We start from the raw sequence: 24,529 nt of genomic DNA on the forward strand, positions 1-24,529 counted from the left end.
ATATGACATCTCTCAGTCTTCTACGTGAATTACCCGTTTTCTCCTTCGAGATCATTCTGTCACTCCGAACAAGAAAAGAAAAAAAGAGAAAATTTTTCACCACCATACCCCCAAATTAACCAACAGCGACAAATGCAATGCTCTGATGCAACCAACGTTTTCTTCTCCTTCTTCTTCATCCCACGAATCTAAGTGAAAATTGCAAAAGGAGGAGCTTGCTTTTTCTGTTTCTGTCTTCGAGGAACTGAAGAAGAAGAAGAAAAAGATGAAGAAACATAAGTCCTCTGTTCTCAACTTCCGTAAACCAACCGCACAGGTCAGTGAGAGAGTGTGTGTGATTGTATGCTAGATATTATTCACTGCAGCTTTTTTTTTTTGCATGAGTATGGGAAGAAGAAAATATTTTTTATTTATTTTATTTTTGTCCAAAAAAAAATTCTGATGAACAACCCAGAATGGCATAGCTTCTGTTATGGTTGTGGCTGCAATGCCGTTAAGCTGCAGACGCAGCTGCAAGCGCAATTAAAACCCTTGTGGATGTGTGGTGCTTGCTCATAATTTAGATGTTGGTATTAGAGTATTTCTAATGAATTTGTTGCATCAGCCATGTTTTGGTGGGGTATGTTTCCTTTGGTTCTTAGATAACTGAGTATATAAGATAAACTTGTATTGCAACATGCAATCCATGCTGCTGTTGTGGTGTGTTTGGTTTGCGCTAAACTCTCTTAAGGGGATGTTTGAGATTTTGGATTCGGAAGAGGGAGGGAACTCAGGGAAGAGAATGACTTGAAGTGTAAAAAGTGAAGTCACTTTGGCTCTTCAGAACTTCGATTTGCAGAAACTCCAGAGCGCATTTGGAGATTTTTCGTGGGACAGAAATTATAGATATAGGGAGACATTAACCTGTTTATAGCTTGAGACAGGACATATTTCTCTGTATTTATATTTAACCAAAATATGGGAGAGTGGAGATAGATTTTTCCATCTTTACTGTTTCGATGTCTCTGTATTTTATTTTGCGGGACACCAGAAAACGGAGCCTAAAGGCAATCCTTTGACACATTACATGATTTGGTATGAGATTTGGCAGCTTGTGTCAGCTTTGGGGCCAAGCTCATGGCCTTCTTTAACGGGTTTCTTTATATATGTTGAGAGATTGAGCGGAAACTTTTGTTAGGTTGATCTTTTACATTTGTTTTATGTGTCTTTTTGTTCTGCATTTGTGAACATGATTCACATCAAGGCACTAGGACATCCGCTGAACCTTGTAATGAACTCCACTGTAGTGAAGGCAACGTTTTAGTTATTGATGTTGCTTGTTTTGTCTTTTTAGTTTGCAAGGATTTCCTATCCTTCTTTCTTTTTGTAATTGTATCTCTTCATGTAAATAAAATTCTTCTGCCATAAAAAAAGGAAATAGAGTATGTAAGAGTTTTGAGAAAGAAAGAAAATAAATCATTGTAGAACAGTATAAAAGATGAAGAAGAAATCATCTTACAGCTTGACGAGAACAGTTTCAAACATAGTTTGATCTAATCATTTTTCCTATTTTTCTTTTCTCATCTTCTGCTGTATCAGTCACTTGAAGCTCCAAAGGAGCCTCGACGACCGAAAACTCATTGGGACCATGTATTAGAAGAGATGGTGTGGTTGTCAAAGGTATCTATTGTTTTTACCTTCAAAATCTTCTATCTTCTTTTTGTAATTCTTTATTTTTAAATGGAGTAATGTTTCACTGTTTCAGTTCTGATGGTTTTACTTATTGTACTTCGGTTTTGTAGGACTTTGAATCAGAAAGGAAATGGAAACTAGCTCAGGCCAAGAAAGTTGCTTTGAGAGCCAGCAAAGGCATGTTAGATCAGGCTACCAGAGGTGAAAAGAAGATGAAGGTTCTGGTCTCTTCTTTTTGTAAATTTAAGGAATTAATAACATACTGCGGTTACCAATGATGTGATTGTATTATTTAGAGTTACAGTTATAGAAAGCATCAGTGTTTGTATGTGTTTTTCTTTCTTACTTTCTTTTATGTTTTGATATTGCTGCGTCATGAGGGTGGAATATTTTACAGGAAGAAGAGCAACGCTTACGAAAAGTTGCGCTGAATATTTCTAAGGATGTTAAGAAGTTCTGGACAAAAATAGAAAAGCTGGTAATGCATTTTTTAAAATTAAATTTGCTGAATCACTTGCATAAGTTTTCATAATTTTGATGTCCTTTCCATCTATTGTTGTTCTAGGTTCTTTATAAGCATCAAATGGAGCTTGACGAGAAGAAGAAAAAGGCACTTGACAAACAGCTTGAGTTTCTTTTAGGGCAAACTGAGAGGTGGATTCTTTACTACGTTTATCATTTTGTTTTTATTTAAAAAATACTTTTTTTTTTTTTTTGTAGCAATTGGAAGTTGGCTTAACACCATTGGTCTTTCCTTTTAATATGTTTCATTTTCAGGTACTCGTCAATGCTGGCAAAGAATCTTGTGGATCCTTATAAACCGGTTGAGAAAAGTTCTGCTGAGCATCAAATGAGTAGTCAATACAAGGATATAGATACAGACATTATTAATGAACCCGAGGAAGCTGATGTTGGTGGGTAAAAGACATGTATGTTAAGGTGTAAGTGGTTGTCACTTATTTTACTAACTTAACTTGATTCATTTGTATTAGAGCATCAGTTGGATGCACCTGATGATGATGAAGAATATGATGTACAATCTGATGATGAATCGGTATGTCTATTTTTTTCAACTGCTATTCTCTTGATCTGTTCACCATAACCACCAAGCACTCAGATTCTGTATTTGTTTTTTCCTTTTGTTTTGGTTTCTTTTGTTTTATGATTCTTATGAGATTTTGCATCCTGACCCAGATAAAGATTATTAGATTTTATATGTTTATTTTGAACTGTTCACTTGTTTATCACGACCAAACACACCCAGATTATATAGTTTGAAATGTGATTGCTGTTGGAGAACCTACTCAAAGATTATTAGCTTCCACCTGTTTTGTTGCATTGTTTTGTTATGGAATACCTTGTAGGATATTAGGATGCATTATTGGTTCTATCTACACTCTGATCTGCATATTGTTTGTTTGCCATTGGAAGTTGTGTATAAATAAAAAACTATAACATCAGGATAATTCTGATAGTGATACTCCAGTACAGGGGGGTGTCATTTCATTTTCTTTGTTGAACAATCAGTGAATAGCCAAGATATTAGGGTTTAAGGTCTTAGGTCACATTTTTCTTATTTCCTTCTAATAGTAAAGAGAATCTCTCTGTTTATATCTAATTTCTTCTCTTCATCTCATTGAAAAGGTTCCTGTTTTTAGAGAAGTGATCTAAAGATTATTTGTCTCCCCTGTTTTGTGCTACTGTTGCAGTTTGTATCTTTATCTGGATAACTTTTAATCCTTCTTCATGTTTAGAATTTCTATGTAGTGCGTTTCTCCCATGTATTATAGTCCTGTACAGTTCTTTTTATCCGTGAGTTTTCTTGATGATGTGTTTCTTGTGGAAATTGAAGATTACTGTGTCTTTTATCCAATTATTTCTTGTGTTTCAATGCATGAGATTGGTCCAAACTAATATTGATGCTAATGGAAGTACTGTTTCTAGGAGGATGATGAGCAAACCCTTGAGGAGGATGAGGCCCATATAACCAAAGAAGAAAGACAAGAGGAATTGGCAGCTTTGAATGATGAAATTGATCTTCCAATTGAGGAGTTACTCAAGCGTTATGGTGGCAGGAATGGTAAGTTTTTGTTTATTTATATCATGGTTTTTTTATTCAAGAAAGTTCAGTTAGTCTTCTCAAATGCTATCTGTTAATATGGGAGACCAACATAGATCATAAAAAGAAAGGGTTGTAGAAGGTGCTGGTTTGCATGGTCATTATATACCTTTTCTGAATGAAAATCATGTGGTAGTGAACTCTGCTTAAGTTACCTACTTAGGTTGCTTAATTACTATTGAAGCATTTATGACACCTTTCCTTTCATGATCTATTAGATGAATCTGCAAGTCAAGAAAGTAGTCCAGAGCATAGTGAAGATGGTGATAAAATAGCTAGAAGTAGTGATGGTAAGCACTGGCATTGTGTTTGTGACTGCTAATTTGTTCAGGATATTGTTGTTTCTGACACAGAAGATGATTAATATGTTGCAGAAAATGGAGATGCTTTATGCGCCAATGAAACTGGTACAGGCGACTCTAGCATGGACCCTGGTCGACACTGGGTATGTGTTTGGTTTTAACACTTTCAGCAGCAAAGTGAGTTATGGACTTACCGTAATTCTCCTTTTCTATTAACAGGGAGAAAGTGTTGGTGACGTAGCTACTCCAGTAAACAATGGTGATGTTGCTACTCCAATAAACAATCAATCTGAATATGACGATCATCAATCTGAAAATATTAAGGAGGTTTCTAGTGAGATGGCTAATGAAGATACTACCCATGGCTTTACTGATGAAGAGGTGAGATTGCATTTAGATTTATTCTCCATATGTATTCTTTATATTCTCACTATTAAATTTAATTTTCTTTCAATAAAGGTCTTCTGTGTGTATCACTTATATTTTATCTTCCATGATTTTGGTAATGAAAGTAAATTGCTTACGTGTACCTTTAATTCTTGTGCTGGAAGTTTTATTTCCTCCATTTCTGAATTGAATGTATTTCTTGTGGCGGTGATCTACGAATATCATTTAGTAATTTTAAACTTGACTTCCTTTATTAAGATATCTGGCCTTCTTTACTTATATCTGTGATGCTTTGTTGTCTCGACCAATGTGACCAATGTGGTTTTGCCTTCAATTTACTGTTATCATCCTTGATCAAATGTGCCTGTATTATGTTGGATGCAATCAATGAAATCCTTTGGATTCATCATTGGTATGTGCTCCATGCCTCCCCATTTTTCACACCTATTCCTGTGATTTATTGACATTCAGCTGTTAACTTCATAGCTTACAATGTTCCTTCCTGATTTACCTGAAATATTGGCAGGATGATGGTGACTTCTTGCAAACAACAGAGGACAAGGTAAATCAAATTTGATGACACAAATATAATAACCATAAAGTATCATTTCCACTTATTTGTTTCTATTTGTTTTGATCCTCAATGAGGCAGGTAAAAATATCAAGATATATTGCTATCATTTTTCAAAACAGTTTTATATGTTAATATATACTGAGCCCATTTCAAACAAAATTTTGAAGTTATGTCTGTGTATTGTTCTGTATCAATATGTACTCCTTGTTTTGACAGTTTGAAGTCAACTATTTTGTTGGGTATGGTGGTTTCTAGTTTTAGGCATTGTTGACTATTGTGTACTTGTATTTGCTCTTTTTCGTTTCTTGGTTGGTTGATTCATGATTTTTGAGCCTTTGCTTGATTTCACTGATCAGGATGATGAAACAACCTTATCCGAGGAGGAAAAATTGGAAAAAGTAGATATCATTGATCCCAATGATGAGGTTTGAGCTAGTCTGCTTATCTTTCTTCCCAGATTATTGCTTAACAGAAATTTGCATTCTATGTTTATTTGCTTTGTAGATGCATGTTTAGATTATGGGGCCTTATACATATTTTTCATTTTAAATGTCTTTATTATGCTAGTCCTTATGACGAAGCAATTGGTTGTAGATTGCATTATTGCAAAAGGAGAGTGACATGCCTGTTGAGGAACTACTTGCAAGGTATAAAAAGGTAGGCAGTAATATCATTTGTTTTTACTTATGATTTAACCCATTCGTGCAAAAACATTGATTTCTATTCTTCTCTGTTTATTAGGACCTGAGTGATGATGGACATGGGGATGAATCTGATTATGCTTCTCCTTTATCTGAGCACCATGAGGACTCTTCAAGCAATGAAGATTCTGGACAGAAGGATGTTGCTGTCCCTATGGAAGAAGATATCAAGTCTGAGAACCTTCCTGCTGTTGAACCTCAGGAAAAAGAATGGGAAGTACCTCATGAAACTTCAGGAAAAGGAGAAGGCGAGTATAATATATCTGACGCAGCTGCTGCAGCAAGATCAGCTCAACCAACTGGAATCACCTTCTCTACAACTAAAGTGCGTACAAAGTTCCCTTTTCTACTGAAGTACTCTCTTCGTGAGTACCAACACATTGGATTAGATTGGCTTGTCACAATGTATGAAAAGAGACTGAATGGAATTTTGGCCGATGAAATGGGGCTTGGCAAAACAATTATGACTATAGCTTTGCTTGCTCATCTTGCTTGTGAAAAGGGAATATGGGGTCCACATCTAATTGTGGTGCCAACTAGTGTGATGCTTAACTGGGAGACTGAATTTCTGAAATGGTGTCCTGCTTTCAAAATTTTAACTTACTTTGGGAGTGCAAAGGAGCGGAAACATAAAAGACAAGGATGGTTGAAACCAAACTCATTTCATGTGTGCATAACAACCTATAGATTAGTCATTCAGGATTCCAAAGTTTTTAAGCGCAAAAAGTGGAAATACTTGATCTTAGATGAAGCTCATCTCATTAAAAACTGGAAGTCACAGAGATGGCAGACACTCTTGAATTTCAACTCAAAACGGCGTATTCTCTTGACTGGCACACCACTGCAGAATGATCTCATGGAGCTGTGGTCTCTCATGCATTTTTTGATGCCACATGTCTTCCAATCTCATCAAGAGTTTAAGGATTGGTTTTGCAATCCTATATCTGGGATGGTAGAGGGAGAGGAGAAAGTTAACAAGGAGGTTGTTGATCGCCTGCATAATGTTCTTCGTCCATTCTTACTCCGCAGGTTGAAGCGAGATGTGGAAAAGCAACTTCCATCGAAACATGAGCATGTCATATATTGTAGACTGTCAAAGCGGCAGCGTAATTTATATGAAGACTTCATTGCTAGCTCAGAGACCCAAGCTACTCTTGCAAGTGCCAACTTTTTTGGGATGATTAGTATTATAATGCAACTTCGTAAGGTTTGCAATCATCCTGACCTATTTGAGGGTCGTCCTATTGTCAGTTCCTTTGACATGTCGGGTATTGATGTTCAGTTAAGTTCTTCTATTTGCTCCATGCTTTCTCCTAATCCCTTTTCAATAGTAGACCTAAAAGGCTTAGGCCTCCTATTTACTCATCTTGAATATAGCATGACTTCTTGGGAGAGTGATGAAGTGCAAGCCATTGAGACCCCTTCTAGTTTAATCATGGAACGCAATGATAAGGGTGACCTGGAGGTAATTAAGCCTTGGTCAAAATGTCGAAAAAAGCTACAAGGAACAAACATTTTTGAAGAGATCCGCAAAGCAATTTGGGAAGAGAGGTTGAAAGAGGCGAAGGAACGTGCAGCAGCTATTGCATGGTGGAACTCCTTGAGGTGTAAAAGAAAACCCATCTACTCCACAAGCCTAAGGAATCTTGTTACTCTAAAGCATCCTGTATATGATATTCATCAAGTTAAGGCAAACCCTGTTTCATATTTGTACTCATCGAAGCTGGCCGACATTGTTCTATCACCAGTTGAACGATTTCAGAGGATGACCGATGTGGTTGAAAGTTTCATGTTTGCCATTCCAGCAGCACGAGCACCCTCTCCAGTTTGCTGGTGCAGCAGAAGTGGGGCAACTGTGTTTCTGCATCCATCTTACAAGCAGAAATGCTCTGAAGTTCTGTCACCATTACTGTCACCAATCAGGCCTGCAGTTGTTCGTAGGCAAGTGTATTTCCCAGATAGGCGTCTTATACAATTTGACTGCGGGAAATTGCAAGAACTCGCAATATTGTTGAGGAAATTAAAATCAGAAGGTCATCGAGCTCTGATATTCACCCAGATGACAAAGATGCTTGATGTGCTGGAAGCATTCATTAATTTGTATGGTTACACTTACATGAGATTAGATGGATCAACTCAACCAGAAGAGAGGCAGACCTTAATGCAGCGCTTTAACACTAACCCCAAATATTTTCTTTTTATCTTGTCAACCCGTAGTGGGGGTGTTGGTATCAACCTAGTTGGAGCTGACACTGTTATTTTTTACGATAGTGACTGGAATCCAGCTATGGATCAACAGGCTCAGGATCGTTGCCACAGAATTGGTCAGACACGTGAAGTTCATATCTACAGATTGATTAGTGAAAGCACCATTGAGGAAAATATCTTAAAGAAAGCAAATCAGAAGCGTGCTCTTGACGATCTTGTAATTCAAAGTGGGGGTTATAACACTGAGTTCTTCAAGAAGCTTGATCCTATGGAACTATTTTCAGGCCATAGAACACTTCAGATTAAAAATATGCTGGAGAAATCCCAGAACAATGGGGAAGTGTCTGTAACTAATGCAGACCTAGAGGCTGCATTAAAATGTGTGGAAGATGAAGCAGATTATAATGCATTAAAGAAAGTTGAGGAGGAAGATGCTGTTGACAACCAGGAGTTTACAGAAGAAGCCATTGGGAGACTTGAAGAGGATGAGTATGGAAATGAAGATGATATGAAGGATGATGAGCCTACCGAGTTTGGTGAATCTGTTTCCAACTTAAGTAAACAGAATGCAGTAATGTCAAATGGAGATCCCAAGGAAGATGTAATGGCCACTGTTTCTTTAAAAGAAGACGACGTTGACATGTTGGCCGATGTAAAACAGATGGCTGCAGCTGGGCAAGCTATCTCTGCCTTTGAGAATAAGTTGCGTCCTATTGATCGTTATGCCATTCGTTTTCTGGAGCTTTGGGATCCAGTTATAGATAAAACAGCCTTGGAATCTGAAGTCAGGATTGAGGACACGGAATGGGAGTTGGATCGCATTGAAAGGTACAAGGAGGAGATGGAAGCTGAAATTGATGAAGATGAGGAACCTCTTGTATATGAAAGTATGTGCCCCATTATTCCCTTTGCTTCCTGAAATTTGATATTGTCATTGTTTATTATCCTTAGAATATAATGAATGTCATCAATTAGACCCCATGAAAATATGTTTAACTCATGACTTTATCCAAATAACGTATTTCTTGCAGAGTTTAGTTGACATATATTATAAATGACATGTAGATCATGTTCCTTTGTATGAGCATCATACCTGAACTCTTACTAATTTGTAAAATTAATTTTTGTTGAATTTGAAGTTGAATATGGTTGATGATTAATTGATCAATTGCTTATAACAAATATTGAAACTTAAGAAGATATTTAGTTTCTAGACTGAACATTCCCTGTTATATTAGAATGGGATGCTGATTTTGCAACTGAGGCATATCGACAGCAAGTAGAGACCTTGGCTCAACATCAGGTGGGTTGGATGAATTTTGGATTTCTTTTTCTTGTCATCTTTTTGCATATCGATAAACATGTTTGATTTTGTGTTCTTGTAGTTGATGGAGGAACTAGAATATGAAGCTAAACAGAAAGCGGAAGCTGAGGAAGAAAATTCTAAAAAGTAAGGCAGCACTAGGCTTTTGTTTATTTTGTATCCACGTTACTGGTATTCAAAGAAAGATCTGTGCTAGTTTCTACATCTAGTAAATATTGCATTATTCTATGAACTATGTTCCCTGTGAATGCTGTGGGTTTTGTCCTGGTTTGAAAAGTTATCTTAATTTTGATATTTTTTTCTATCTTCAATTGTGAAACTTCAAAATATAAGTTGAGGTGTGCATGAAAAATAAGGTAATGCCATAAATATGAACGTACATCTGATTGCTCTTACTTTTCATTTTTCATCAGGACTCCTGGTGATTCAAAGCCCAAATCGAAAAAGAAACCCAAGAAAGCAAAGTTTAAATCTCTGAAGAAAGGATCTCTAAACTCTGGCACGAGACCTGTAAAAGAAGAGCCACAGGCAGAGCCAATGACTATAGATGATGATGTTGTCAGTAGTCTTGCTCTTGTATCCCCAAATTCAGCTATGCAGAAAAAACGGAAGAAACCTAAATTTACAAGTGATGGTGAGGAAGAAAAGAGATCAAAGAAGTCAAAAAAATCCAAGAGGGATCTTCCTGATGTTTTTGCTTCAGATTTAGATTCCAACTTATTAGTTATGCATGATGAAAATGCAGAGACTCTGGTTGAGAATGAACAGAAAACGTCAAGCAGAAATAAGATGGGAGGGAAAATATCCATCACTCCAATGCCAGTGAAATGGATCTTGATGATAAAACCAGAAAAAGTGAAAAAGGGAAATCTTTGGTCCAAAGATTGTATCCCACCAGCAGATACTTGGTTACCTCAGGAAGATGCAGTATTATGTGCAGTCGTTCATGAATATGGTTCTAACTGGAGTTTGGTTAGCGAAACGCTTTATGGCATGACTGCTGGTGGGGCGTATCGGGGAAGATATCGTCATCCTGTCCATTGCTGTGAGAGGTTTAGAGAACTATTCCAGAAATATGTCTTATACTCGGTGGATGCCACAAATAATGAGAAGACAAACAATACTGGTTCTGGAAAAGCCCTTCTTAAAGTTACAGAGGTTGGACTGATAACTTTTACATGCCTATTTTTATCTCCACATTTTCTTATAATATTTTCTTGTCAGTTTGTGGACCTCATCTATGTATTCTCATCTTTACTTGGAGTATATTGCAAAGTAAAACTTTTTTCTCACTTAAGATATACTTTGGCAGGAGAACATTCGCATGTTGTTAGATGTTGCTTCTGTGCAACCCAATAGGGAATTACTACTGCAGAAGCATTTTTATGCACTGCTTTCTTGTGTCTGGAAGCTTTCATCACATGTTGACCGAAGGCAAAATCCATCAGCTACCTCTAATGGTCTATGTTTTGATAAGAGTTTCTTTGGTTCTGTTGGCCAGCATTCACAGAATTCCTTGAAAAAATCCTCTGAAAGGATGACATTCAGTAATTCAGCCCAGTGCAAGAAGTTAGTAGCTTCTGCACTTGATGACACCAGAGGTAGGCAAGAGAGTGACCAAACCTTACTCTCTAACTGCAGTGAAGACAAAACCATGCAAGTGAGTACAGATCAGATGGATATAACACTGGAGTTCCGGAAAGAGGAGAGTGATGCCTTGCCTTCATTTCCATCTGTTATAAATTTATCAATACAAGATACAGAACTGTTGCCATCTGTAAATAAGCAAACAGGAGAAGATGGTCACTTTAGAGTCTCTACTTCTATTGCTGAGAATCGTTTCAGGTAACTCAAGACAAAGGAGTTTGTTTGTTTTTGGTATATGGTTTGACTTTACACTGCAATGTGTAGTGTTGTGTTTCTTACCTCTCATTTTTGGTGCATAAGGATAGTTACTCATTATGATTTGGCATTTATCTCAAAATTCTATTCAATGCATAGAAATCAATCATAGAATATATGGCCTTCTTCAATCATAATTTTCTTATACATCAAATAAGTCTCCTTCGTTGTTGTTTATTGTTCATGGTTGTCCTCAATACTAGTAGTTGCAAACAATGTTAGTGATTTGTCCTGTCTTTGTCAAGCTGTCACAAAATGACAAGACTTCTTTTTCCAAGTTTTTTTTCTGTTACTGCTGCATAACTGTTTATATATCTTCTCTTTTTTCTGCTTCAGGGAGGCAGCAAGAGCATGTAAGGAAGACAGTTCAGCATGGGCTTCATCAGCATTTCCAACAAATGATACAAGGTCCAAACCTGGGTCCAGGATACAATCATTGGGAAAGCAGAAGTTTTCCAACACTGACACTGCTAAGCCTTCTAAGTCAAAGTCTAAAAGAGCCTTCACTGATCCTAGCGAGACAAATCACCAACAGACTGATCCTTCATTCCTCTCAATGCCACCACTTAAAGATCTGAGATTTGATCTCAATGCAGCATCCAATATGGATGACATTGTAGTTGATGATTTGCCTAGTAGCAGTCTGCCCTTTGGCCTCGACGTGGAAAATTCATTTGATGAAACGGAGAGTTTTGGAGCAGTCCCGCATGTTTATGTAGCTGGTTTAATCTCAGATCTTGATGATTGCACATCATTCCCAGAATTTAACGACATTGGTTAGGGTCAAACCACGCCTGGAAAGCAATTCTGTATGACCCCTCCTTGCCATTGAAGGACTGGCATAAGGCTGGCAGGTTGTTTTTGGACAGTCCACAAATTCCGGTGGGATACATAATCGGAACAGAATGTTCTTACATGATCTAATAGGCCTGCCATTTTTGGGTATATAAATAATATGATATAGAAAAAAGGTCGAAGTGAACTGGCAGGTTTGCAGCTTACACGCTGTTGAATGAGGATTCAAGCAAGCCTGCGGCATGTTTCTGGATTTGAAGAGCGCTGTCGATAATTTAATTTTTTACCGAGAAATTCTTTGTTGGTTTGAGGCTTCAATTCAAATCTGGCTGCACCATTTTCCCCTAGGAACAAACGTAGGTAGGTACTGATTGGCATACATGAAAGTTGGACTGAAATGAAGTGCCTGGTTTGGTGTGCATACATACATACCCAGGTAGATGTGATTTTAGATGGCATGCCCTTGCTGCAGTTCTTTCATTTGCCAACATTGTGTTGTACATGGTGAGGAGGGAAAAAAAGAGAAGTGCCTTTCAGTTGCTGTTGATTTATGATACTTAACAACATTTTTAATGATGGGAAAATGGTTTACTCCATTTTGGCATTTACTATGCTTGGAACCTGTAAATAATTTAACATAGATCCTTTTTTGTATTGAATTCGGAAACTATGATCACTAAAAAGAGCATTACTGTTTCAGAAAGAAGATAATAATTTTTTTTAAAGATATGAGCATCACAAGCTTCTATTTTATTTTGAGTAATATTCCAAATTAATTTCTAAGAAATTTAGTCAAGTTCATAACAAATTTTAATTACTAAATCAGTTTTCAAACTTTTATTTTCTGAAACAAATTAGTTTTAACATCAAATTACTTGTCTATATATAAGGATCGATTTTAGAAATTTAAAATTTTTTAAAGATAGTTATGTTTTTTATTAAATAATGACAAATTCTAATTTTTGTCTAAATTTTTATTAAATTTGATGTAAAGATTAACATATCTAATGAAATAAAAGATTAAAAATTGATTTAGTAACTAAATTTTCAAACTGGTCCTGATGTCATGCACTGTAATCCTGAGATTTCAATTGTACCAATTATGTTCCTAAGATTGGAAATATTGCACCATATTAATTTTGGGGATTTCAATTACACCAATTATGTTCCTAAGATTGGAAATATTTTGGAAATATTGCACCATATTAATTTTGGGGATTTCAATTGCACCAATTACGTTCCTAAGATTGGAAATATTGCACCATATTAATTTTGGACCCGTTTTTCGTTAACAACGTGCTGATGTGGACCTTTAGGGACATGTGTCACCTTATAGTTTTGCCACGTATAACGGTATGATGACGTGTTGGTTAGCGACATGTGGCACGGTTACGTTGATGGTTATGCCACGTGTCAGATTATGCCACGTGGTCACAATGTTATTTGTTCACATGCGACACTATGTATCATTAATTCATTATATATGCACTAAATTGGTCCCTTATTTTGCATCAAATAACTCATTTTAGTCCATGAATTAGTTCCTTTATCAGTTTGTTCTCAGTTTTTTTTTGTAAATTTAAAATTCTCAATATTTTTTGATACACTAATTTTAATTATATTTTTTATTATACAATTTTTTATAAAAAATTTTTTAATTAATAATTTTAACTTGTATCATTAGAGCACATGTTAGCTAAATCCAAAATTTTATTATTGCCTCTTGTGTTTATTTGTATCTGTTTTAATATTGTTCAACCCATGGTTACAATAAGTACTTATATTAATTAATAGACTAATAGTGTAATATATGAAAAGACTGCCTAACTAAGTTATAGATAAAATAAATTATTATAATCGAAAATATAAATCTATCTTATAGTTTAGTGAGAAGTCAATTATATGGAGAATCGAACATTCTTAAAAAGGATGGGAATAATAAATTTATATTAGTTAATAAGTGCTTTATTAAATATTCTTAAAATATTTATTAAGGTGTTAAATATTAAAAAGTTTGTATTAAAAAATATTATTGTACTCTTAGGTAGCGTTTGTTTCCAGGTACTGAGACAGAGACTGAGAGACTGAGACTCAGTATTGTGTTTGTTAGTTCAGAGACTGGTACTAAAATTTTTGTCTCTGTCTCTAAAATTTCAGTATTTCAGTACCTCCAAAAAGTAGGGACGCAGGGGACTGAAATTTTTAGAGATGGAGACTGAAACTTTAATAACATTTTATACCTAAAATACTTTCATTTCAATTAATTAATTCTAATTTTACCATTTGTACAAATTAAATTAGAGTTTCATTCTTGTTTCAATTTCTGTCTCTCATTTTTCACCAAACAGAATACTGAGATTTGTTTCAATCCCTGTCTCTTAGTCTCTGTCTCTCAGTCTCAGTCTTTCTGTCTCTGTCTCTCCACCAAACGCTACCTTAAGTTACACTCTTTATTAAATCAAATATCAATATCTCATATAATTCTTTTAATAAAATATTGTAGAAAAAATTGTATAATTAAAACTAAAATTTTTAAAATATTTTATAAAAGTGCTTGTATTTAAATAATTGTGAAAAGATAAAATTAAAATTGGTGTATTCAAAGATATTAAAACTTTTGAATTTATAAAAAAAAAAAGAACAAACTGATGAAGGGACTAATTTGGTGTACGACATTTAATTTTAGAGACTAAAATGAGTCATTTGATGCAAAGGGACCAATTTTGTGCATATATAATGATGACATAGTAGATGATATGTGGACAAATAACATTGTGACACGTGGCATAATCTAACATGTGGCAAAATAGCATTGTGACATGTAGTATAACTATCCACGTCAGCATGCCATGTGTGATCAACATGTTATCATACCATTATACATAGCCAAACTATGAGGTGACACGTGTCATCAAAGATCTACATCATCAAGCCACGTCAGTGCATCATTAATGAAAAACGTTACAATTTTTTTAATTTCAGAGACGATTTTAGTGTACAACATCAATATCAGAGACCATTTTGGAGATTTAGTGATTTAGTAATTAAATTGTCTGACTAAATTTTTTTTTAAAATTGATTTAAAATATTATTTTTAATTTATTTTAACTTTGTGGATCGGATTGAGAATAAATATGAACAGAACCAAATTAAGAACCTAAACAATGAAAAGAACACATAAAGAGACCAGGCCTAGTGTGGCCCAAGGACCAAGCCCAAGGTCCAAAGCCCATTTATGATTTCCTGGAATTCATACTCTCTGTTTGCCTGTGGCCGCGTCTTCAAAGTACAATTTTCGTCTCCCATTTTCTTTCGCCTGCAACACTCCTTCTGCAATAGAGAATCAGAGAGAACATGGAGAAGATGAGAATAGAAGAGGTTCAGTCAACTACCAAGAAGCAACGCGTTGCTACTCATACACACATCAAAGGCTTAGGCCTTGAGGTTCTCATTTTCTACCTTTTCCACCCTCTTCTTTTTCTTCTGCGCCTTTTAGTCTCTTATATATATTCGCACACGTGACTATTTATTCCTCTTAGCAAGTTTTAATCTTTGTTACTTTGTTTCCAGCTCACTGCAAAGTTTCAACCTTTTTGCTCTTTCGTTAAAACGGGTTTCAATTTTTATGCATGATTGTTCTAGTATTTTGAAACCCTTTTTTTAGCATATTGCACTACTCGACAACTTAAAACCCAGCATTTTTGGACATTGAAGTTATGTATGCATTAATTGAGAGACTTAAAGTGATTATTATTGTTTAGGCTAGTGGAAGAGCATTGCCTTTTGCTTCTGGTTTTGTGGGACAAGCAGAGGCAAGAGAAGCATGTGGCCTTGTGGTTGACATGATAAGGCAGAAGAAGATGGCTGGCAGGGCACTCCTCCTTGCCGGTCCACCCGGTACCGGCAAGACTGCATTGGCACTTGGGATAAGTCAAGAGCTTGGAACCAAGGTTTCCCCTACTATAATTTATTTTTATAATATATTTTTTATTTTGTGTTGTGAGTGGTTGTTCTTATTGTTGATATATTAGTAAAATTTATTTGTTGTACTCTTCAGGTTCCATTTTGCCCTATGGTTGGCTCAGAAGTATACTCGTCCGAGGTAAAGAAGACAGAGGTTCTGATGGAGAATTTTCGACGGGCTATTGGTCTGCGTATCAAGGAAAACAAGGAAGTTTATGAAGGAGAGGTGAGTATATATTTTTTGTGATTTTCCTAGTGTTGTAGTAAAAATAGTTTGCAGTCAAAATGTTAGTGAGAGAAGATTTTGTCTAGGAAAAGAATGAATTTTTTCACTAAATATTTACCCACTCCAATGTGTGGTTTATTGTTCATTTGTGATTGACTTGTTTAAATTATGAAGGGGTTGTTGTCGATTTTTCTTTCCATATATCATTGTCGTTAATATCAACTTGTGATGTGTTGTTGGTACAAGGTAACCGAGCTCTCCCCTGAAGAAACTGAGAGTGTAACAGGCGGTTATGGTAAAAGTATAAGCCATGTAATAATTGGATTGAAAACTGTGAAAGGAACCAAGCAACTGAAGTTGGACCCCACCATATATGATGCCTTGATTAAGGAAAAGGTGAGTTCTCTATTTCCATGGTATTTCTCTTGTTATCTGTCTCAGTACTGGTTGTGTAAAGCAATCAGAATTTAGAGGTGTTTATTTGGGATTTGTGACACAATGTACAGGTAGCTGTTGGAGATGTTATATACATCGAAGCAAATAGTGGAGCTGTGAAAAGGGTGGGCCGAAGTGATGCTTTCGCTACAGAGTTTGACCTTGAAGCAGAAGAGTATGTCCCACTTCCTAAGGGAGAGGTTCACAAGAAAAAAGAGATTGTTCAGGTACTGGATTTGAAGTCTTGAATTTTATATTTACGCACTCCTTCCTCTCAAGATTTGCTAGTTTTGTGATTTATCATTGTACTTGAACTCCCACTATTATTATCAAGATGGTCCATGGAAGGATAGATTATAAGCATAATTCCTTTGTATTTTTGGGGTACAAATTCTTTTATAGATTTCAATTCAGATGACATAAATGCTTTGATCTCATTGGTTTTTGTAACACTAAAAAAATTATTTGGATAAGTTTTGCAAAGGAACACATCTAGATGCTCAGACCCAGTAAGATTGTGTTTGATACACTGGCTTGATGGTAATAGTTTCTTGTGATTTGGAATTTTGTTTCCCCCTAAAGGATGTAACGCTACATGATCTGGATGCTGCCAATGCACGACCTCAAGGTGGGCAAGATATTCTGTCTCTTATGGGCCAGATGATGAAACCTAGGAAAACAGAAATCACTGACAAGCTGAGACAAGAAATTAACAAGGTATTGTCAAATCATGTCATCTGCGCTTATATTTTTTTCCTTTTTTATTTATATGAATGTTCTAAAAGGTAAGCTTTTTCTTCTTGCAATTTCAATCTTATAAATGTAGTTATTTTTCATGAAAAATGAAAAGGGATATTTTCCTTAGCAATTTTCTCAATTATTTTCAACTATAAATGGAAATTGGTGACTACTAACTAAAATACCTATGAATGCAAGCAAAAAGCCTCAATGCCAAGAGGTTAACTTGTATGTTTACTGTTATTATTCTATTTGTGATAGGTTGTCAACCGATATATTGATGAAGGTGTAGCAGAGCTTGTCCCTGGAGTTCTATTTATTGATGAGGTGACTTAGTTGTTGGATATATTACTTTCTTAATCTCTCATTTCTATTGCTTGTAGTTAATCTTTTTCTTAATGCTTCTGACCAGGTGCACATGCTAGATATGGAATGCTTTTCCTATTTGAATCGTGCTTTAGAGAGCTCGCTCTCTCCAATAGTAATTTTTGCTACAAACAGAGGGATATGCAATGTGAGGTACGAAACTAATGTTGCTTTTGAAGATTTTTTGAAATTAAATGAGCGAAATGCAAAAACTGAGTCGATTTCATGTGTCGTTACTGTAGTTGGCAGTGCTATAGTTCTTTATTTTATGAACAAGTGTTCCAAGTTCTTTACTTGATATTGAGTTTAATTGGTTGCCATATGACTCTGGTACATGTGATTGAGGAGGGGAAAAATGAAATGTAAACTTCTGTGGATATATGTTAACTAGTGTTTTTGGATCTCTTTGTACGTTATAGGACACTCATGTTCTTGGATTTTGAGTATCTCAATTTACCTCGTCTTTTAATTCATGATTTATTGAGGCATAATAGTTCCTTGCATATTTGGTGATCATATTGATTAGCAGTTAGATAATGGTTCTGCATTTATCACTCTTATGGTGAAATATGACGTTAACTTATCTGTTCTCTATACAGAGGGACCGACATGACCAGCCCTCATGGCATACCTGTTGACCTATTGGATAGGTTGGTAATCATTCGAACACAAACGTATGGTCCTGCTGAAATGATACAGGTAATCGTCTTTTTCTGCTTTTCAATTTTTGAAGCCATTATACTTTGAACATATTGTTCTAGCCTATGGTTTTATTACCTTTGGTTCAGATTCTAGCTATTCGTGCTCAAGTAGAGGAGCTGGTTGTTGATGAGGAAAGTTTAGCATTCCTCGGGGAAATTGGACAACGGACATCTTTAAGGTGCGCTTCCTACATTTTTCTCTTCGGCAATCGTGCTTTTCTTTCGTATATTATTTAATACCTGTGGCCTTTTAGGCATGCTGTTCAACTTCTATCACCTGCCAGCGTTGTATCAAAAATGAATGGCCGAGACAGCATTTGCAAGGTAACTATAAAAGTAGATATTAAGTGCTTCGAAGTCGTCCGTTTTCTACACCCTTCGACTAATTGGTGGTTTTTATGTGTCACCGTGGAATTTTCTAGGGGGATCTTGATGAAGTTTGTTCGCTATACTTGGACGCTAAGTCATCAGCCAGGCTACTTCAAGAGCAGCAGGAAAAATACATCTCATAATTTTAATTTTAAAATGTTGGAATGGCTGTTGCTTGGGTTTGAGTTAGTGAAACCGGTTCATTCGACATGGCCAACATAATTTGGTTTAGAGATTACTTCTGTGTATCTTGTTGTGAGATATAATGGTAGCAGGCACCTGAGCTCAAGAACCTGAAATGTTGGAGCAGTAATGTGCTGCTGAATTGATGAAACTGTGTGATTATTTTTCATCACATTCTGAAGAAAATGGAAATGTGAAGCGGCAGCATGTTCCCTCAACTTCCCTCATTTTCTTATTTAGTTGTTTATAATAGTCTTCCCCTTATGCCTTTCACAAATTCTTCATGATTTATGGAATATTTTAGTATGTGGTAACATTGATCAAAATACCCCTTTTCTCTCTCAAGTGTGTTTCTGTTTGACTATGCGCTTCTCTACTGTGCACATGAATTGATGATTTTTGTTCAAAGAATTTATGCCATTTAAAATTATATTTGATTATGTTTACATTATTAGTGGGGGACTTATTATTGAAGTAAATGTCAAATTGGCATTCACATTATCGATGCTTATTTTAAATTACAAAAAACATAATAGTGTTATTTCAAAGAAATACATACAAAAGACTACAAGGACAAGGATTATAAGCGGTATCCAGATAATTAAGGCATACAAATTTTGTTAATAGTCTCGTTTAAACTCTCTATTTATTTGTTTCTTTATTTCTTTTAAGCTCCAATTTTGTCCATGAAAATTCTTGTGTTAATACTCATCAATAACAAATGTCACCAAATTGGTATATCAGAAGTTCATATTATTTTTTTAAACACGTGAGTAAAAAATGCATCAATACGTCATTTTGAAATAACAGAAAATATAAATTATACAGGAAGTGCAATGGTACACTTTGTACATTATATTCCTACAAATATAATTTGGGCATGTGAATTTGAAATAACAGAAAGAATAATCACAAGAATCAAAGCATTTAGAAGAGAGATTATACACTAGGGTTTGATAAACCAAATTCGGGACGAGCTACTTCGAAGGCAACGATATGATGGTGAAACTAAGCTTTCATGATAAATATAGAACCACAATCCCATTGAGACATCTGAAGGAGTAGGTTTCAGTAGAGGAAATTCTAAACCGCCATCATCCAAGTTATACAGAACTATCTTTGAAGTTGATGCCACCGCCATAAGAAGAGTATTTCCCCGGATATATAATGGGTGTAATTCAGCACCAGTAAGCAGTGAGTGGTGGCAGTGGATGGTGGCTAATTTAGTCCAAGATTGAGGCATTCCATATTCCTTCAGCAGCCACACAGACCAACGAGTTTTCTCATGGCTGCAACAAAATGCAAGGCAGTTCTTCAGCACACATAAGTGTGGAAAGATGAAGGATTTATTTTCCGGAGCCTTGAAGTTGAGGGGCAGAGAAAACTCACTACAAGTCTCCTTCACCAAGTCAAGGGAAAGAACCAAACCATGCCAATGAATCCAATTAAGAGTGGCGGTGCCAGGCACAAATACCCCCTTAGCATCACGAATTATCCTTTTAAACGCGGTATCTTGAATGATTCTCTTCGAAGAGTTTGGACAAAATGTATAAATTCTGGTTTCAAATCTAAGCGGTTCCTGTTTATGTATATGATCTACAACCGCAACAAACTTGTACTCGTCATTCACATGATCATATCCGAAGCCGCAAACTCCTATGGAACCCCGAATTTCCAGCGGTTGGGATGTTAATCCAGTACAGGGATTCCACAGCATGATTAAATTATCCATGTCAGTAATGTCTTGCAAGCACAACAATCCGTTGCAAGAGCCAATAATTTCGTGGCTACTTTTTCCCGCGAAGCGAACGACTTCAGTAGGTTGGGAAGGATTCTCGAACAAGTACCGTACCGAGAAATCTCCGAATTTTTTGTATCTGTAGAACCAACAACCATGATAAACAACTCGTGGATGGCTAAAACTTGGATCAGTGGCGATTAAACGAACATGGTCGTTGGCGAATTGGGAGCTGGAAATTAAAGTTCTCCATGAACTGCACACACTCTGAAACCTAAGCAGCGACCTCGCCGGAAGCCTCAACAATATTTCTCTGATGAGTTCATCCGGAAGAACTGAAAGCGGCCCCAATGAGGTTCCCGTTGAAGGCCGCAGCCGTTTCAAGCTGTTTCTGGTGACTCTCAAACGCTTCCTGTTCCTCTTCTCATAATCCCTAGGCTGCGTCATAACTGCTTGAAGGGGAGATTAACGCTATTTGAATTTCGGCGGAGGTTGGTGGAGAATGGCGATGGCGGCGATGGCGAAAACGTTGCCTCACTAACTGCTCGGCACTATTTTATTCAGCAGTTCCTTTCCCGCGATATAACGCCAACCCCTGCGTTTGAGTTTTGAAAAAAAAGAGTGAAATAAATAGAGATTAAAAAATATATCTTTCTATCTTTTTAATATCTGAAACAAAAATCTATATATTTGAGAATCAAAATTTAAAATTGGTTGTTTGTGCTCTATATGAATTTTGAAGTCCAAATTATGCATCCATTTTTTTAGTGTTTGTTTGGACGTTATTAAATTAATAAAAAAAAAATTTTAAAAAAATATCTTTTTTTAAAAAGACATTTTTTTATTTTTTAGTGTGTTTAGTAAATCTTTAATAATAAAAATAAAAGTATTAAAAATAAACAAAAAATTATCTTATAAGAAAGCTACAATTTATATTTTTTTAAAGATCTTTTTTTTTTTGAAAAGATATTTTTTACATAATAAATAAATAAAAAAATATTTTTATCTTATTTTATCCAAATATATTTGATAGATAAAAAGATCTTTTTATATAAGATGTCCAAATATAAATCACTTTTATTTTTTGTAAAATATCTTTTAAAAAATATTAAAAAATCTTTTCTAAAAATGACGTCCAAACAAGTCTTTAATAAAAAAAGTAAAAATACTAAAAAAATAAAAAAATCTTTTTTAAAAAATTATAATTTATATTTTTTTTAAAAAAATTTTTTTTAAAAAAAATTTACACATAATAAATAAAAAAAACACTTTCATATTATTGTATCTAAATATAATTAATAGATAAAAAAAAATTTTTATGAGATATCTAAATATAATTAAGTAAATATTGAGATTTAGAATTTTAATTTGCATGGAACAACTACAAGGATATCAAGATAATTAAGAATATGAAAGTTTTTTTCTCTGTGACATGGCTTATCGTTTTGTTTGTTAAAATCTCGTTTAAACTCTTCCATTTCTTTTAAGCTCCAATTCTTTAATACTCATAAGTCATAACAGATCAATCACAGAAGTTTATATCATTTCTTTGACCTAAGACAAAAAAAATGTATCAATATCAGTAGTGGATTTAATTTTGATTTTAATAGGGTCTACAACTATTTTTTTCTGTGACATGGCTTATCGTTTTGCCTGTTAAAACCTCGTTTAAACTCTTCCATTTGTTTTAAGCTCCAATTCTTTAATACTCAATTACTCATCAATAACAGATAACTTTTGTCACCAAGTTGGTAACTGAGAAGATCATATTATTTCTTTGACCAAGAGAGGAAAAAATGTATCCATACATCATTTTTCCCACTACCTAGTATGTTGATCACTGAAAGCTGGTAATCATTTATTTATCACAAGAAATAAAAAATAAAAAATAAAAATGTATTAATTTTGAATTTTGTTTAGTCATAAAAGAATAATTCATGACCTTGAATGCATAATTTGAAGTACGGATCATTCATACACCAGTTATCAGCATATTTCCTCTGGTTCAACTGGTAAAGCATCCAGTTTTGGATCCAAAAACAACAAAATTAAAAGGAAATGGTAGGCATTAAATTACATATTCCATTGTCTCCCCTTAATTTTACCCTAAAATAATAGGTTTGTATCTAAGATCAAAGCTTCATCATGCATAAATTAAATTCAGCCTGGGCATGTAAATATTAAATGGGCAATAGTCATAACAGGTAGTATAGTTTTGTAAAAAACAAGATAAATAAATCACTAAACTAGAAAAGCAAGAACAGATGAACTCTCAAAACTCCAAAGGAATGCATGAGTTGAAAACAATCAGACCATTTAGAAGAGAGCTTCTACACTAGTCTTTGATCAACCGGATTCGGGATGAGCTACCTCGAAAGCCACCAAACGATGGTGAAACTAAGCTTTCATGATAAATATGGAACTCCAATCCCGTTGAGAGAGACAAAGTAGTAGTAGTAGGTTTCAATACAGGAAATTCAAAGCTTTCATTATCCAAGTTATACAGAACTCTCTTTTCAGATGATGCAACCGTCACAAGAACATTATTTCCCCAGATATACAATGGCCATAAATGATCAACAGCTAGACGCGGGTGGCGGGGGATGGTAACCAATTTAGTCCAAGATTCAGGCACTCCATACTCCTCCATCAGCCACACAGACCAATAAGTTTTCTCATGATTAAAACAAACGGCAAGGCAGTTTCTCAGCACACATAAGTGTGGGAAGAAGAAGGTTTTATTATCTGGATCCTTAGGGGGCAGAGAAAACTCACTAAAAGTCTCATTCCCCAAGTCAAGGGAAAGAACCATGAAATCCCGAGCACCATGCTGACGAATCCAGTTAAGAGTGGCAGTGCCAGGCACAAATACGCCTTTACCATCACCATATATGCTCCGAAACGGGATATCTTGCATTTGTCTGATGGAAGGGTTCTGGCAAAATGTATAAATTCTGGTGGCAGATGTATGAGGTATTGTCTGTTTCTGATATACATTGGTAACAAGTTTGTAAACGTCATTCACATGATCATGGCCGAAGCCGGAAATCCATATGAAACCGCAAATTTTCAGCGAATGGGATGTCAGTCCAGTACAGGGATTCCACAACATGACATGGTTGTTAAGGGTGTCAACACCCTCATGCAAGCACAACAATCCATTGCAAGACCCAATAATTTCGTGGTGACGTCTCTCCTCGAAGAAAACGACTTCCGGAGGTTCGGAAGGGTTCTCGAACAAGGATCCTAAGGAGATATCTCCAAATGTGTTGTGTTTGTATTCCCAACTATGATGATAAGCAACTCGTGGCCCACTCAAACTTGGACCCGCGGCGATTGAACGTTGAACATGTTCTTTGGCAAAATTGGGGCTGGAAATTAGGGTTCTCCATGAACGGCACACACACCGTAAACGGAGAAGTAACTTTGCCGGAAGCCTCAGCAAGATTTCCGTGAGGAGTTCATCCGGAAGGACTGACGGCGGCTGCGATGGCGTTACCGTCGAAGACAGCAGCCGTTTCGGGGAGTTTATGGTGACTCTCAAAGGCTTCCTATTCATCTCGTCATAATCATGAGGCTGCTCCATAACAACTTGAAGGGAGAGTGGTACTGCTCGAGTTTGCGGCGGTGGTGGGGGAGGAGGGCTGCGGCGATGGGACGACGGCACCCACGCGGACGAGGAGAATACGGGATTATATAGATGGGTGGATTGTTTTACTAATCCTTATAATTTAAAATGGTAATTAATACTGATTATTCATTTTTGAATAACATAGCCCACGACTCCACCGGTTTTTTTATATAAATAAATATTAAAAATACTTTAT

General features: G+C 35.7%; 4 protein-coding genes across 4 annotated transcripts; 2 read left to right on the top strand and 2 right to left on the bottom strand.

Moving 5' to 3' along the window:
* Nucleotides 1-32: 32 nt before the first annotated feature.
* Nucleotides 33-12,684, top strand: LOC130948508 (protein PHOTOPERIOD-INDEPENDENT EARLY FLOWERING 1). The gene is made up of 20 exons (XM_057877256.1): nucleotides 33-316; nucleotides 1,579-1,659; nucleotides 1,782-1,889; nucleotides 2,069-2,149; nucleotides 2,237-2,325; nucleotides 2,449-2,585; nucleotides 2,664-2,725; nucleotides 3,616-3,751; nucleotides 4,009-4,080; nucleotides 4,165-4,235; nucleotides 4,312-4,473; nucleotides 5,006-5,041; nucleotides 5,410-5,478; nucleotides 5,648-5,710; nucleotides 5,795-8,849; nucleotides 9,201-9,265; nucleotides 9,348-9,412; nucleotides 9,700-10,444; nucleotides 10,599-11,131; nucleotides 11,525-12,684. Exons 1-20 carry the CDS (start codon nucleotides 266-268, stop codon nucleotides 11,967-11,969), a joined length of 6,126 nt encoding a protein of 2,041 aa, XP_057733239.1. The 5' UTR covers nucleotides 33-265; the 3' UTR covers nucleotides 11,970-12,684.
* A 2,577-nt stretch (nucleotides 12,685-15,261) lies between these two features.
* LOC130947582 (ruvB-like protein 1) lies at nucleotides 15,262-19,377 on the top strand. Its single transcript, XM_057876286.1, has 12 exons — nucleotides 15,262-15,427; nucleotides 15,745-15,933; nucleotides 16,041-16,172; nucleotides 16,419-16,568; nucleotides 16,679-16,834; nucleotides 17,190-17,324; nucleotides 17,607-17,672; nucleotides 17,758-17,864; nucleotides 18,311-18,410; nucleotides 18,500-18,591; nucleotides 18,667-18,736; nucleotides 18,835-19,377. Exons 1-12 carry the CDS (start codon nucleotides 15,338-15,340, stop codon nucleotides 18,922-18,924), a joined length of 1,377 nt encoding a protein of 458 aa, XP_057732269.1. The 5' UTR covers nucleotides 15,262-15,337; the 3' UTR covers nucleotides 18,925-19,377.
* Nucleotides 19,378-19,910: 533 nt separating this feature from the next.
* LOC130948861 (F-box/kelch-repeat protein At3g23880-like) lies at nucleotides 19,911-21,149 on the bottom strand. The gene has a single exon (XM_057877735.1). It carries the CDS (start codon nucleotides 21,147-21,149, stop codon nucleotides 19,911-19,913), a length of 1,239 nt encoding a protein of 412 aa, XP_057733718.1.
* A 1,501-nt stretch (nucleotides 21,150-22,650) lies between these two features.
* On the bottom strand, nucleotides 22,651-24,414 carry LOC130948091 (F-box/kelch-repeat protein At3g23880-like). Its single transcript, XM_057876793.1, has one exon. It carries the CDS (start codon nucleotides 24,286-24,288, stop codon nucleotides 23,038-23,040), a length of 1,251 nt encoding a protein of 416 aa, XP_057732776.1. The 5' UTR covers nucleotides 24,289-24,414; the 3' UTR covers nucleotides 22,651-23,037.
* Between the last annotated feature and the right edge of the window lie 115 nt (nucleotides 24,415-24,529).

The sequence above is a fragment of the Arachis stenosperma genome, chromosome 9, assembly GCF_014773155.1.
Source record: "Arachis stenosperma cultivar V10309 chromosome 9, arast.V10309.gnm1.PFL2, whole genome shotgun sequence".
NCBI classification, from domain to species: domain Eukaryota; kingdom Viridiplantae; phylum Streptophyta; class Magnoliopsida; order Fabales; family Fabaceae; genus Arachis; species Arachis stenosperma.

Bases quoted from the DNA above. Each gene is read 5' to 3' on its own strand.
- LOC130948508 (XM_057877256.1), top strand. From the start codon at position 266: ATGAAGAAACATAAGTCCTCTGTTCTCAACTTCCGTAAACCAACCGCA. The intron at 2,726-3,615 runs GTATGTCTATTT...TACTGTTTCTAG, and splicing joins TACAATCTGATGATGAATCG to GAGGATGATGAGCAAACCCT. The intron at 10,445-10,598 runs GTTGGACTGATA...ATACTTTGGCAG, and splicing joins CCCTTCTTAAAGTTACAGAG to GAGAACATTCGCATGTTGTT.
- LOC130947582 (XM_057876286.1), top strand. From the start codon at position 15,338: ATGGAGAAGATGAGAATAGAAGAGGTTCAGTCAACTACCAAGAAGCAA. The intron at 15,934-16,040 runs GTTTCCCCTACT...TGTACTCTTCAG, and splicing joins GTCAAGAGCTTGGAACCAAG to GTTCCATTTTGCCCTATGGT. The intron at 18,737-18,834 runs GTAACTATAAAA...GGAATTTTCTAG, and splicing joins GCCGAGACAGCATTTGCAAG to GGGGATCTTGATGAAGTTTG.
- LOC130948861 (XM_057877735.1), bottom strand. From the start codon at position 21,149: ATGACGCAGCCTAGGGATTATGAGAAGAGGAACAGGAAGCGTTTGAGA.
- LOC130948091 (XM_057876793.1), bottom strand. From the start codon at position 24,288: ATGGAGCAGCCTCATGATTATGACGAGATGAATAGGAAGCCTTTGAGA.